This window comes from Artemia franciscana, chromosome 9 (assembly GCF_032884065.1).
Source record: "Artemia franciscana chromosome 9, ASM3288406v1, whole genome shotgun sequence".
NCBI classification, from domain to species: domain Eukaryota; kingdom Metazoa; phylum Arthropoda; class Branchiopoda; order Anostraca; family Artemiidae; genus Artemia; species Artemia franciscana.
The window spans coordinates 49,611,595-49,627,481 of NC_088871.1; the positions used below are offsets into that span (position 1 = coordinate 49,611,595).

Below are 15,887 nucleotides of genomic sequence, written 5' to 3' on the forward strand. Positions count from 1 at the left end.
TCTTAATGAAATTTGATGTTTGGAAGGATGTCGTGTCTCAGAGCTGTTATTTTAAATCCCGACCGGATCTGGTGATATTGGGGAGGGGAAGTTGTGAGGGGGAAACCTAAAATCTTGGAAAACACTTAGAGTGGAGGGATCGGGATGAAACTTGGTGGGAAAATAAGCAAAAGTCCTAGATACATGATTGACATAACCGGAACGGATCCGCTCTCTTTGGGGTAGTTGGGGGGGTTAATTCTGAAAAATTAGAAAAAATGAGGTATTTTTAACTTACGAACGTGTGATGGGATCTCAATGAAATTTGTTATTTAGAAGGATATCGTGTCTCTGTCTCAAAGCTCTTATTTTAAATCCCGGTCGGATCTGGTGACATTGGGGGGAGGAACCTAAAATCATGGAAAACTCTTAGATTGGAGGGATCCGGATGAAACTTGGTGGGAAAAATAAGCAGAAGTCTTAGATACGTGATTGACATAATTGGAACGGATCCGCTCTATTGGGGCAGGGGACGGTTAATTCTGAAAAATTAGAAAAAATGACGTATTTTTAACTTACGAAGTAGTGATCAGATCTTCATGAAACTTCATATTTAGTAGGACCTCGTAATTCAGATCTCTTATTTTAAATTTCAACAGCATCCAGCGTCATTGGGGGGGGGAGCAGTTTGGGGGACCGGAAATCTTAGAAAATACTTAAAGCGGGGAGATCAGGATGAAACTGGATGGGAAGAATAAAAACCTGTCTAAGATACGTGACTTACATAACCGGACTGAATCTGCTCGCTTTGGTGGAGTTGGGGGGGGTGGGGTGATTCGGAAAAATGAGGCATTTGTAACTTACAAACGGGTCACTAGGTCTTAATGAAATTTGATGTCTAGAAGGATCTTGTGCTTTAAAGCTCTGATTTTAAATTCTAACCAGATCCTATGACATTGGGGGGAGTTGGAGGGGAAACCGGAATTCTTGGAAAACGTGAAAATTGGGGTATTTTTATCTTACGAATAGGAGATCGGATCTTAATGAAACTTGATATACGTATATAAAAGGATCTTATGTCTCAGATGCTCCATTTTCGACTCGAATTGGATCAGGGAACATAGGGGGTTGGAGGAGGGAAACAGAAATCTTGGGAAACGCTTAGAGTGGGGAGATCGGGATGAAACTTGGTGGGAAAATAAGCAAAAGTCCTAGATACATGATTGACATAACCGGAACGGATCCGCTCTCTTTGGGGTAGTTGGGGGGGGGGGGGGGGGTTAATTCTGAAAAATTAGAAAAAGTGAGGTATTTTTAACTTACGAACGTGTGATGGGATCTCAATGAAATTTGTTATTTAGAAGGATATCGTGTCTCTGTCTCAAAGCTCTTATTTTAAATCCCGATCAGATCTGGTGACATTGGGGGGAGGAACCTAAAATCATGGAAAACTCTTAGATTGGAGGGATCCGGATGAAACTTGGTGGGAAAAATAAGCAGAAGTCTTAGATACGTGATTGACATAATTGGAACGGATCCGCTCTATTGGGGCAGGGGACGGTTAATTCTGAAAAATTAGAAAAAAATGACGTATTTTTAACTTACGAAGGAGTGATCAGATCTTCATGAAACTTCATATTTAGTAGGACCTCGTAATTCAGATCTCTTATTTTAAATCTCAACAGCATCCAGCGTCATTGGGGGGGGAGCAGTTTGGGGGACCGGAAATCTTAGAAAATACTTAAAGCGGAGAGATCAGGATGAAACTGGATGGGAAGAATAAAAACCTGTCTAAGATACGTGACTGACATAACCGGACCGAATCTGCTCGCTTTGGTGGAGTTGAGGGGGGTGGGGGTGATTCGGAAAAATGAGGCATTTGTAACTTACAAACGGGTGACTAGATCTTAATGAAATTTGATGTTTAGAAGGATCTTGTGCTTTAAAGCTCTGATTTTAAATTCTAACCAGATCCTATGACATTGGGGGGAGTTGGAAGGGAAACCGGAATTCTTGGAAAACGTGAAAATTGGGGTATTTTTATCTTACGAATAGGAGATCGGATCTTAATGAAACTTGATATACATATATAAAAGGATCTTATGTCTCAGATGCTCCATTTTCGACTCGAATTGGATCAGGGACCATAGGGGGTTGGAGGAGGGAAACAGAAATCTTGGGAAACGCTTAGAGTGGAGAGATCGGGATGAAACTTGATGGGAAGAATAAGCAAAAGTTCTAGATGTGTGACTGACATAATTGGAACGGATCCGTTCTCTTTGGAGGAGCTGGGGGGTGTTAACTTGGAAAAATTAGAAAAATTGAGGTATTTTTAACATAAGAACGGCTGACCGGATCTTAATGAAATTTTTTAATTAGAAGGAATTCATGTCTCAGAGCTCTTATTTCAAATCCCGACCAGATCTGTTGACATTTTGGGAATTTGGAGGGGAAAATCTTGGAAAACGCTTGGAGTGGAGGAATCGGGATGAAGCTTGGTGGATAGAATAATCAAATGTTCTTGATACGTGATTGACGTCACCGTACTGGATTTGCTCTCTTTGGGAGAGTTGGGGGAGGGGTTCAGTGATTTGGCGAGTTTGGTGCTTTTGGACGTGTTAGGACGATGGAAATTGGTAGGTGTGTCAGGGAGCTGCACAAATTGACTTGATAAAGTCGTTTTCCCAGATTCGACCATCTGGGGGGCTAAAGGGAGAGGAAAAATTAGAAAAAATGAGGTATTTATAACTTACGAGTGGGTGATTGGATCTTAATGAATTTTGATATTTAGAAGGACATCGTGACTCAGAGCTCTTGTTTTAAATCCTGACCGGCATTAAGCCTCTGATTTTCCTTTTAAATCAATCTATTGATTCTTAGAATTTTGTTAGAGCTCATACCGTATGAGCTCTTGGCTCTTAGCTCTTCTTTCCTCGTCACAAGTGCCATATGAGCTCTTAGCTTTTGTTCGTTATACTGTCGATTTACTAACTGGAACCAGTGACTTCAAATTTTAGTCACCGGCAATATGTTGTTTAAGATGCTATTGAATATTTTTTATATTTTATTCAATATATATTATGCAGTGCATATTGTGCTGCAATCTGCTGTGTTTCACATTCAATTATTCAAAACAATGGAGTGTATCAAGCCAAGGGGCTATGCAATGCATATTGTGCTGCAATCTGGTTTATTTCACACTGTATTATTCAAAACAATGAAGTGTATCAAGCCAAGGGGATAAGTAGTCTATATTGTGCTGCAATCTGCTGTATTTCACATTCAATTGTTCAAAACAATGAAGTGCATCAAGCCAAGGGCCTATGTAGTCCATATTGTGCCGCAATCTGCTTTATTTCACATTGTATTACTCAAAACAATGGAGTGTATCAAGCCAAGGTAAAGGTATCTTTTCATGAATAGCTCAAATTTGGATGTTAGAAAAAAAACCCGTAAGATTCTTCAACCTATGGCGGGCGATTCCCCTTGGTTGCGTGCTGTGGTAAGAAACAACCTTGCTTCGTGTATGCTAAGGAAGGGACGTAAATCAAAGAAGCCAGAGATGAAAGTAGGGTCAGAAGCAAAAAGTACGTAAATACACCAGGAAAGTGTGCAACCCCTTGGATTAAAACGAATTTCTCAAAATCAAAGTTCATTGGTCAGCAGGATTCCCATATAAGGTATAGCGTGACATATTCGTCAAAAACCAACACCGGCTCTTGTCCACGGATGGATCGGCTAATTTTACATAAAAGGTGAGAATTCATTTTAATCTTAAGACTGGATGTTTAGATTGGCATGCTGATTCTCCGCCATTGTTATTTTTACCTCATATGGAAGGATTATAATGTGCAATAGAAAAGTTAGCAAATAATTTCTGAAGCTATCAGTAGTTTTATTTTAAAGTAGCAACATATTTGTGATGGTCATGATAGAACTTTGAATCTTGTCAATTGTATCTTGTGTTTATGTTTTTTTTTTCTCTTTCATATTTATGCTTGTTAATCAGCACCTCCCATGTCCTTGCATATTCTTTTATTGATTGTAATGTTTTATACTTGCATGTTTTTGATGTGGCGCAGTCACGTTGCTACCTTCAAAACTATTGTTTGTCCTGAAGTCCCAGATTCCATGCCCAAAATTCTCCCAAAGTGGCCTTCAACTCTTCCAGTACTTTCTTCTATATATTCTTTTAAAATAAAGACTGTACATTTAATAGTTTTGATGCATTTAATAGATTTTGACAGCTAGTTGAAAAGAGAAATGAGGTTCCTTACAGAAACTTCGAGGCTTATTCGAAACTAAATATAAAAAACAGTTTTTTCCAACTTGAAGTAAGGAACAACATTAAAACTTAAAACGAACAGAAATTATTCGTATATGAGGGGGTTGCTCCTCCTCAACACCTTGCTCTTCACGCTAAGGTTTTTTAAGTACTCTAAAAAGCGTCTTATGATTCTATTCGAACGAACCTTGTGTTGCAGGAATCGTTTCTTAAAGAATTGAGACAATATTCAAACTTCAGCATAAAGAGCGAGGTGTTGAGGAGGAGCAACTCCCTCATATACGCAATAATTTCTCTTCTTTTTAAGTTTTAATGTTGCTCCTTACTTTCAGTTAAAAAACCTTTTATTTAATTTCTGATCGTTTTTTAATAATGGTAGGAAATCTGGCTCCAACTCCTCAGTGTAAAATTTCCCCGGAAGAATTCATCCCTTGGGTAAAATTCTAGTTAAGTAACTTCTTGCTATCTCAGAAAGGGGTTGGGTTAGGAAAATGAAACTTTCAGGGATGTGTCTACAGGCTCAAGTATGTCCCGGGAAGGTATTTTGAAGTACCTACCTCCACTCCTTCTCCCTATAGAGGATCCTGACCTTCGATGACCTTCAAAAATATGTGTGTTGTAAAAGTGAAACCTTGCAAAATAGATCTTCTGCTGAAATGAAGTACAGCAAAATTGTTTTCAGCTTCACAACTTTGCTCAATCCCAATTTATAAGGTTTTAAAGATATGCAAATACATTTCTTAAATTTTGAAAAAAGGAACTTTGATATGGCTCAAAATTCTACTCAAATAACAGGAATTGCATTTTCAGAACTAAAGGTAGAGAAAAGCAACTAGTAACTGAAAATTAAGGTAAAATGTTGTTTTGTCAAAATTTCAATAGGTATAGAGACCTGTCATGTAGGCAAATTTCAGGGCCCTCCAGATGAAGAAGGAGTGGAGGTGGGCACTTTAAAATACCTTCCCGGGATATACTTTAGCCTGTAGACCATCTCCAAAAGTTTCATTTTCCTAACCTAAGCCCTTTCCGAGATAGCAAGAAGTCATTTTACCAGAATTTTACCATCCCTTGAAAACTTCCCTCCGATGGACATTCTCCCCGGGGGAAAATCACCCCAGCAGAAAGTTCACGCACCCCCACACCTGAAAAGTGTAATTGGGGCTATACTTCCCAATAAAAAAAACTATACGTAAATGGTGGTAAAAGTTTCATGATTTACAGATTTAAAGACCTTTCCCCAGGGGCTGTGGGTGGTCATGATATCTCCAAAGGCAAAGTTATTCGGCCTTTCAACCATGCTGAACCAAATGGTTATCTCAAAATTTTGATCGGACGATTTTGAGAAAAAAGGCATGGGAGGGGACCTAGTTGCCCTCTAATATTTTTGGTCACCTCTAGGACTTTTAATTTCCGTTCGAATGAGTCCACTCCCGATATTTTAGGACCATTGGGTTGATACGATCGCCCCTGGAAAAAAACACTTCTTCTGGTAAAAAAAAATACAAAATTCCACATTTATGTAGATAGGAGCTTGAAACCTCTACAACAGGGTTCTGATATTCTGAATTCGATGATGTGATTTTCATTAAGATTCTATATTTTTAGGGAGTGGTATATTTTATCAGGTGCGTAGCCTTTGATTGGTAAGACTGAGTTTAATGAAACTTGTACATCTGAAATCAACATAATATGTCGATTCTTTTGATATATCTATTGGTATCAAAATTCTGCTTTTTAGAGTTTCGGATACTATTGAGCCGGGTCGCTCTTTACTTACTGTTCTTTACCAAGAAAAGTTTGATGTGATAAATAAATTGCATCGTATCAAAAGTAAATAAAGTGCTGGGTAAATTTAATCTGTACATAAAATTATAAGAAAAAACAATAATGCGGTAAACTTTGGGGCGTTTGGAATAAAATGTATGCAAAGTTATGGGGGCACCATCCTTGATAGAGATTTTTTTTACTGTTTTACTGTTTTAACTGTTTACTGTTTTTACTGCTTTTACTGTTTTTTACTGTTTTACGGTTTTTACTGTTTTTTACTGTTTTAAAATGTAGAGTTAAGAGAAAGAGTCAAACTTTAGCGTAAAGAGCAGGGAGTTGAGAAGGAAAAGCCCCTTTCATATACGAAGTAATTTCTGTTCGTTTTAAGTTTTAATGTCACTCCTTACTTTCATTTAAAAAACTTGTTTTTTTTATTTAATTTCTGAACGTTTTTGAATCAATGCATGTTTTGATTTTGGCTCTCCGCAGAGGAGTAATTAAAACGAAATTTGTATATTTATTTTTTTCTTTTTGGCTAAATGGCTTTCTCATAATTTTTATCGAATGGTTTTGAGAAAAAAAGAGCGGGGGAGGAAGCCTAGTCGCCCTCCGATTTTCGGTTAATTAAAAAGGCAACTAGAACTTCTAATTTTTTACGAATCTTTTTATAAGTAAAAGATATACGTAACTTATAAATTAGCTTACGTAAAGAACTTGTGTATTCTTATGTTTTTATTACATATATGAGGGGGTTCGCCCCCTCGTCAGTACCTCGCTCTTTACACTAAAGCTTAAATTTTGTCCCAATTCATTAAGAATGACCCCTGAATCAAAAAGCCGCCGAATAAATAGTTGAAATTACTAAAAATACTTTGGCGTAAAGAGCGAGGTATTAGGAGGAGGTGAGCCCCTCATATGGGTAATAATTTCTGTTCGTTTTAAGTTTTAATGCTGCTGCTTACTTCCAGCTGAAAAAAACTTTTTCATTGTTTTTTTTTAAGTAATGCTAGTAAATCCTGCGCTCCCTTCATGGAAATTTTCTTCCCCCATGACAAGTTCCTCGATGGAAAGTTCCCCCAGAATATTCCCCTCTTCTCAACCCCTGCCTCCAACCAAAAAAATCCTCCTGAAAACGCCTGTACACTTCCCAATAACCATTACTATATGTAAGCACTGGTCAAAGTTTTGAACTTGTAACCCCTCCCATGGGGACTGAGGGGGAGTAAGTCGTCCCCAAAGACATAGTTATAAGGTATTTCGACTACGCTGAATAAAATGGCTATCTCAGAATTCTGATTCGTTGACTTTGGGAAAATAATTAGCGTGGGAGGGGGCCTAGGTGCCCTCCAATTTTTTTGGTCACTTAAAAAGGGCACTAGAACTTTTCATTTCTGTTAGAATGAGCCCTCTTGCAACATTTTAGGATAACTGGGTCGATGCGATCACCCCTGGGGAAAAAAAAACAACAAAAAAACAAATAAACACGCATCCGTGATCTGCCTTCTGGCAAAAAATATAAATTTCCAGCTTCTACAGTATGAAACTTCTGAAACTTTCTGGAGCTTGAAACTTCTACAGTATGGTTCTCTGATACGCTGAATCTAATGGTGTGATTTTCGTTAGGATTCTATGACTTTTAGGGGGTGTTTCCCCCTATTTTCTAAAATAACGCAAATTTTCTCAGGCTCGTAACTTTTGATGGGTAAGACTAAACTTGATGAAACTTATATATTTAAAATCAGCATTAAAATGCGATTCTTTTGACGTAGCTATTGGTACCAAAATTCCATTTTTTAGACTTTTGGTTACTATTGAGCCGGGTCGCTCCTTACTACAGTTCGTTACCACGAACTGTTTGAAAAGGTTTAATAGATATCAAAGCCAAAATCATGTTTTATCGCAATAATCGGGCTTGTAAGATTTTAATAATTATTTTTTATATAAATAGCTGGTTTTACAGCTTTACTCAGAGGTTGAGATGGCTAGGGCACGATCTGCGTATGGAGGACAACATATTGCCAAAGATTGTCGCTGTCGGCCAACCGTCTAGGGCCGAGCAAAAAGCAGGTCGTCCCCGGTCAGGGTGGGAGGATGTGTAAGGAAAGATTTAAGGGAAATTGCAACTTCCTGGGAGGATGTTCCTGGGGGATGGAGGCTCGGATACAATGGGATGGGCGTGAGTCGTACGTAGCTGTGTTGGCCTCAGGTGGCTTGGTGCCGCAGTGAGTTCTTAGTAGTAGCAGACGTATTACTAAATTTTGGTTTATTCATTTCTTTTGCTTCAAGTCTTTTCAAAACTTGGGTTCTCTTTTCAATTTCATCTAGTCTATCCATCAACAAATTAGGCTAGCTTTTGAGTCTCCCTTGAAAGTTTTATGCCCGTTTTTTTTTTAGTACCGATCATTTGATATTCACTTTGTCCTCTAAACCGCCGGCTTTCATCTAAAAAGCAATTTGTTTTCCTTTACAAGAGAATATTCTTTCCAGTGACTGGAGACAGCTTTCTAGCGCATGACTAATCTCTAATGCGGTGAGTCATCATCTGGATTCCAGATACGGTAAAACATCTTCTGAGCAGTTAGATATTGAGCATAGACTCTTGCTAAACTTGTAGGAACTAACGAAGGGTGAAATGCCAGGTGATCACTCTTTTCATCTATTTTTTTTTCAGATGGGCTTGGCCTTAGAAAGTAGAGAAAAAATTAAAGTAATACATTTTATACTATCATATGGACAGGGCTGTACCAGTGGGTGTAACTAGTGGAAGTATTGTCACCTTAATAACTCATCTTCTCTCCAAGAAATTCCTCAAAAGCGAAAGTAAAGATAATGACTGCCGAAAGAGAGTAAACCTAAAGCTTTGAAGTTTAGATGAAAATCCTGCTTCTTTTTTATTAACGGCACCCAGTTAAAATATTAAGTTGATTATTTGAAAAATACTACAAAATTATTTTTGAGCCTCGAGCATAGTCTCAACATTAGTAGTCGAATCATCGGTTTATGGGGGAGATTTGAATAAAAAAGATTTTTTTTAACTGAAAGTAAGTAGCAACATCAAAAAATAAAACGAAAAAAAAATTGTTACGTAGGTTAGGGGGTTCATTCCCTAGTGAATACCTCACTCTTTACGCTAAAGTTCGAATTTTGTTCCAATTCTTTCAGAATGACCCCTTGATCACAAGGTCATTTAGTTAGAATAGATAGCTCTTTTGGGAGTACTAAGAAATACCATAGCATAAAAAGCGAGGTATTGACTTTGGGGCTTACCCCTTAATATACGCAATAATTTCTGTTCGTTTTAAGTTGTGATGTTGCTCCTTTTTTTTTAATTGAAAAAACTTGTTTTTATAATTTAATTTTTGATAGTTTCTTAAATAATGCTGGGAAACCAGGCACCCTCTTCGCAATGTCCCCTCCCCCATAGAAAGATCCTCCCACATAACTTATTTACTCCCACGTAACCACGCAATTTTTTTTCAGTAAAGTGCACGGTCTTTGCCCAGTCGAAGGAAATCTAAGCTATAATAAAAGAAGCTTTTCAATGTTAAAACTAATTTATCTACCCAAAAAAGTTTGGGGGAGGGGTCAAGGAAACAATCCCTTAAAATAAGAGATAATTAACTATCTTAAGCCCAAATATTGACATTTTGTGATTATGCTTCCTCATCAAGGGCTGCTAGCCATTATTCTTTTTTCATTAACCATAATGGCCGTATGTGTTGTTATTCCTAATTTGCTATTGGTGATTTCTATGGTTAACATTTACATTCTTTATCTGCCATCTCAGTCTTCTGCACTGTTTAAGAGCCCTTGTTGAGCACTTCACGGTAGGGCGTTATTACATAGATCGTGTTCCATGTTTAACAAAAAGTTAATAATATTGAAAAAAAAATGGAGTTTTCGTTCCAGGTAAGAGCAAACGAGCAACAATTAAATTCGTAGTAAATTTGTGTATATAAGGTTAACTAGCATCTCTAGCGTATTAACTTTTACACAATCATCAACAGATTGAAAAAAATGGAGGCAAATAACCAAACTTATGTGAAGTCAACACTTATAATGCGTATTAAGGCATTAGCGGTACTTGTGTATTACATACCTCACAATCAAGTGGTTCATTTAATGAGAACCTGTCTTTGACGCCCAATCCTAATGAAATATCACAAAATATGATAAAAATCTTTACTTTAGAAACAAATTTGGGCTGTATATTTCCATATTAGGGGGGTTATAGCGGGTCTGCATGCAAAATGTGCAATGTAAAATTATTCTACATATTATGAAGTAATTAATGTTTTCTAACTTCAACCGGTCCAAATGCTTTACCCCACCCCCCGTACTGTGTAAATATATAGCTAAAATCATATATTTTCCCTCTATTCTTTCCCTTGTCTTGGTCTTGTGTCACGCTAAGCTAAAAGAAACTAACGAAGAAACTGGTTTGTCCTCGATACAGCGTAAACCTGACTGTGTGGCGTATAATATACAAGTACCGTTTACCGCATTAGCTAATAAACTGTTTCAGGTTAGCAGTTAATTTGCTTGCAGTACGAAGTACTTCCACATGGAACACACCTGGAATTAGCCTTAAAAATTCCTTTAGAAACACATCTTGCGTACCTTTATCTTATTCCTTCAGTGCCTGTACCTCTGTATCATACTCTACTACACTCATTTTTCACCAATGTTACCCTTAAACATCTAGTTTCCAGAGACAAATCCGAAGACTAGAAACTTGACCTAGTCACAAAGATAAATCGTGAATGCCATCTAACCACTCTCGAATCAGTTATTTAAGAAAATTAAATAGAAAAGTACAAGTTTTTTTAACGGAAAGTAAGGAACAGCCTTAAAAATTAAAACGAACAGAAATTATTTCGTATATGAAAGGGGCTGCTTCCTCATCAGCACCCCGCTCTTTACGCTAAAGTTTGACTCTTTCTCTGAAATCTACTTTTTAAAACAGTTAAAAAACTTTAGCGTAAAGAGCGGGGCGTTGATGAGGAAGCAGCCCCTTTCATATACGAAGTAATTTCTGTTCGCTTTAAGTTTTAATGCCGCTCCTTACTTTCTGTTAAAAATACTTGTTTTTTTTTAACGTTTTTGAATCAATGCATGTTTTGATTTTGGCTCTCCGTAGATGAATAATTAAAACGAAATTTGCATATTTAATATTTTGGCTACATGACTTTCTCATAGTTTTGATCGAATGATTTTGAGAAAAAAAGGAAACGACGTGGAGGCCTAGTTGCCCTCCGATTTTTTGGTTACTTAAAAAGGCAACTAGAACTTTTAATTTTCTACGAATGTTTTTATTAGTAAAAGATATGCGTAACTTGTAAATTAGCTTACGTAACGAACTTCTGTATTCTCATGTTTTTATTACGTATATGAGGGGGTTTACCCCCTCGTCAGTACCTTGCTCTTAACGCTAAAGCTTAAATTGTGTCCCAATTTCTTAAGAATGACTCCTGAATGACAAAAGCCGTAGAATAAATGGTTGAAATTACTTAAAACACGTTAGTGTAAAGAGAGGGGTATTAGGAGGAGATGAGCCCACCGTATGCTTAATAATTTCTGTTCGTTTTAAGTTTTAATGCTTCTCCTTACTTTCAGTTGAAAAAACTTTTTCATATTTATTTTTTCATTGTTTTTTTTTTTTTTAAATGCTAGAAAATTCTGCGCTCCCTTCATGAAAATTTTCTTCACCCATGACAAATTCCTCCAAGAAAAGTTCCCCCAACATATCCCTCACTTCTCAACCCCCTCCCCAACCTAAAAATCCCCCTGAAAACGTCTGTACACTTCCAAATAACCATTACTATATGTAAGCACTGGTCAAAGTTTGTAACTTGTAGCCCCTCCCACGGGGACTGTGGGGGAGTAAGTTGTCCCCAAAGACATAGTAATAAGGTTTTTTGACTACGCTGAATAAAATGGCTATCGCAGAATTTTGATCAGGTAACTTTGGGAAAATAATAAGCGTGGAAGGGGGCCTAGGTCACTTAAATAAGGGCACTAGAACTTTGCATTTCCGTTAGAATGAGCCCTCTTGCAAGATTCTAGAACAACTGGGTCGATACGATCACCCCTGGGAAAAAAAGACAAAAAAAACAAACAAACAAATAAACACGCATCAGTGATCTGCCTTCTGGCAAAAAGAAAATACAAAATTCCACATATTTGAGTAAGTTGTCCCCAAAGACATAGTTATAAGGTTTTTCGACTACGCTGAATAAAATGGCTATCGCAGAATTTTGATCAGGTAACTTTGGGAAAATAATTAGCGTGGGAGGGGGCCTAGGTGCCCTCCAACGTTTTTGGTCACTGAAAAAGGGCACTAGAACTTCGCATTTCCGTTAGAATGAGCCCTCTTGCAAGATTCTAGGACAACTGGGTCGATACGATCACCCCTGGAAAAAAAAAACAAAAAAAAAAAACAAATAAACACGCATCCGTGATCAGCCTTCTGGCAAAAATACAAAATTCCACGTTTTTGTAGATAGGAGCCTTAAACTTTTGTAATTGGGTTCCCTGATACACTCAATCTGATGGTGTGATTTTCGTTAAGATTCTATGACTTCTAGGGGTTGTTTCCCCCTATTTTCTAAAATATGGCAAATTTTTTCAGGTCCGTAGCCTTTGATGGGTAAAACTAAACTTGACGAAACTTATACATTTAAAATCAGCATTAAAATGCGATTCTTTCGATGTACCTATTAGTATAAAAATTCCATTTTTTTTTTAGTTTTGTTACTATTGAGCCGGGTCGCTCCTTATTACAGTTCGTTACCACGAACAGTTTGATAGTAAATTAGCTTCGCTGTCTTCTAGTAAACCTAGTATCTTTGAATCTTGTAGGCTACAGTATATTTCAAGCCCAAGGACTGGGAAGTAGAAGCTTACATGGGGAATGGGAAGGGGGCTCGGTTCTGGGACTTTCCCCTAACGAAATCTCCAGATTCCTACGGTTTTCCTCATAATTTCTTACATTTTTAGCATTTCACTTCTTATCAAAGCGAAACTGAATTACTTCTATGAATCAGGAATGTTGATAAATATACTTTAGCCTCGTTGTGATTATGAAGCTGGTAAATCATTCTTTAATCAGGACTATTACAGGTGTGAGAAATGGTTATTCTATTATAGGTGTGAGTGGTGCTATTTAGGCAGCCCTCCCTTAATACAATCAACGAAGGTTGTACCAATTCCCCATTTTAAGAACTCTCTAATTTTTTTTTCTTTGTTTTTACTTGATCTTTGATTATTATATTAGTCTTTGATAATTTTCATTGTGGGAGCAAACTCATGATCAGTACAAATTAGAATGCGATCAAAATCATTTATTTTAGGCCCCGCTTGCGGCTAATCATGGTCTGCCGGTGAATTTAGTTTTTATTTAACCTTTTTCTTCAGTATGTTGTCCTCGGTTTTCTAACCAAAAGTTTTCGAGAATCATTTTATTATTTGACCTACGGCTGTTCTGTAGCTATCTCTTACTATGCTGTCCTAGTTTATTGAGTTGATAAGAGAAAATCTCTTACTCCAGTATGGTACCTCCAGTTTTCGCTCATTATTCCAGTTTTCTTGGCTCCTCCAATAGCTCTTGATTCACCTTGTGTCGATGTTTTCTTTTTCTTTAATTCCATTTGGGTATTTAAACTATGCCTATTGAAAGGGTTAGCTAAACATTTACGATTTTTTTTTTGTTCCAGGTTCCACTTGAGGATAACTATGCTTTCCCTTTGGACTTGGTTGTTAAAAGAAAGCCTTTAGCTCCAGTGCGGACGATTAGTATTCAGAGAGAAAGAAAGGTAAGGAGCAATATTTTCTATTAGAACTGCCATTATGCTATTACTCCGAATGGTTCAACACTAAAACATTGAATCCAAAATTCAGTGGTCTGAAACAATCCCTAACGATGGTTCCAAAATTTTACATAACCACTTTAGCTATTTATTTACCTTAGTAGAATTTCCAGGTAACTGCCGTTTCGTGGGTGCACACAGGGTGGGGGGGGGGAGGTCTTTACATAAATATCACAGAAGTGGGTAGTTATGACAAACAAGTTCCATCTGATTATTCATTCGACGGGAATTGACTTCTAATATATGTTTTTCTTGTGATGCCAAAGAAGAGAAGTTAAATTGCGTTAGGTAGAGATAGATTGCGTATTATCTTAAGGTGGTGGTACTAAAAATTGCTTAGTGGAAAAAGGTGTTTGCAGAGGATTCGGTGCTAGGCTTAAGTAGTAGGTATTAACTCTAATTCATTATCATGGCACGGTACAGGTGCTAAAAAGTGTTCGATGGAGACAAGGTGCTTACAAAGGAACTGGTGCCAGGCTTAGGTAATAAGCTATAAGCTCGTTATCATGACAGGAAGGGGGTGCTAGCATTCCACCATACTGTAAGAAGTAAACGGAGACGAAACTGACCAAAGAAAAAAGTCATTAATCAAATAGACAATTTACAATTCTAGAAAAAATCAACCCTAAACGAAAAACTATTAACGTCACATTGTCATTTGGCCTTTTTTGTCAAAGCAATCAAATTGATTTTGATCTTTTCAGAATGTTAACGATGAAAATATACAGTTTTTCCATTTGGAAACAATTCCAAATTTCTATGTCTTTTGAACCTAAATCGCACTTGTAAGTACTAGAAATCTAAGAGAAATAAATACGAGGTCGTGAAAAACATGGGGAAAAACCAAAGCAATAACTACGAAAACAAATTTTCAACTTAAGAGAAACGAACTACTAAAATTAGTTAATAATTATTAGGAAGTAAAAATCCTAGCTTTGGCAAATTACTACTATTTTTGCTTACTGTTTTATTTTTCATTTTTTCATTATTGTCATATCAAAATGGTTAGCTTTAAATTTGTTTCTAGACGACTTGTGGTCTTTTTTTACATTGTTATACTTAACTTTGATATTATGACTTGATATTTCTTGATTATTATGATTATTGATTATTGATATTATGATACTTGATTATTATTATACTTGATTATTGATACTTGATTATTGATATTATGACTTGATATTATGATTTGATATTTCACCATTTACTTAAATCTAATTTAAAATTTTGTTGAAGAGATATACATTACACAAAAAATACATTGCCAATAGGCATCTCTGCGCAATGGTTTGCTAAAAAGACATATAAAATATTTTAATACAGGTGGATATTTGGATTTTACTGCTTTTTCCTTCCAAAGTAACTTTCTTCTCTATATGGACCCACAACTTTTCCTTTCTTTAATTGAATTCATTTTAATTGGGAAGGTTCCTTTATATCTTTCAACAAAACGTGTAGAGGGAAAGTTCATTTTCAAGTAGTTAATAGCCCTTATAAAGGGCAAACGTTCAGTTTATCTACGCTTGAAAGGGATTAAAGTGTTCTAACTAGATTAACCACCAATTTTACCTGGTATTTGGACCTTAGAAAATCTCTTGTTTGCAAATTGGAATTAACTTGTACACAATTTTACTCTCTTATTCTATTCTACCTTAAAGTTGGTAATAAACTCTTAGAACTAAATTGAAAAGGTTTTTGGAATTGCTCCCTTATGGTCCTTTTTTAGAATGTCAGCGGTGCTATTATAGTACAGTCAATCATTTTTATTCTTTATTTATTTATCTAATGTCCAAATGTATTATAAAAATTTTTATTCATTTGTTTATTATTTTATATCCAATGCAGCTTGTATATCAGCTATCATTCAAATCCAAAACTAAAGTCAGAAAGTAAAGTAAGTCCTTATCTATACATAATTAAGTAAATAACTGATAACACATAGTGTTATTTCATAGAAGACAAGCTTTTGTTTAATTAATTTAATAGTT

At 36.4% G+C, this 15,887-nt stretch overlaps 1 protein-coding gene across 3 annotated transcripts in view; it reads left to right on the top strand.

Moving 5' to 3' along the window:
- Nucleotides 1-15,887, top strand: part of LOC136031516 (uncharacterized) — a 335,648-nt gene that overhangs the window by 84,155 nt on the left and 235,606 nt on the right. For all 3 annotated transcript variants that reach the window (XM_065711185.1, XM_065711186.1, XM_065711184.1), the window contains exon 3: nucleotides 13,747-13,845. In XM_065711185.1, the coding sequence (XP_065567257.1) occupies nucleotides 13,747-13,845 (99 nt within the window). The remainder of the gene's footprint in view (nucleotides 1-13,746; nucleotides 13,846-15,887) is intronic.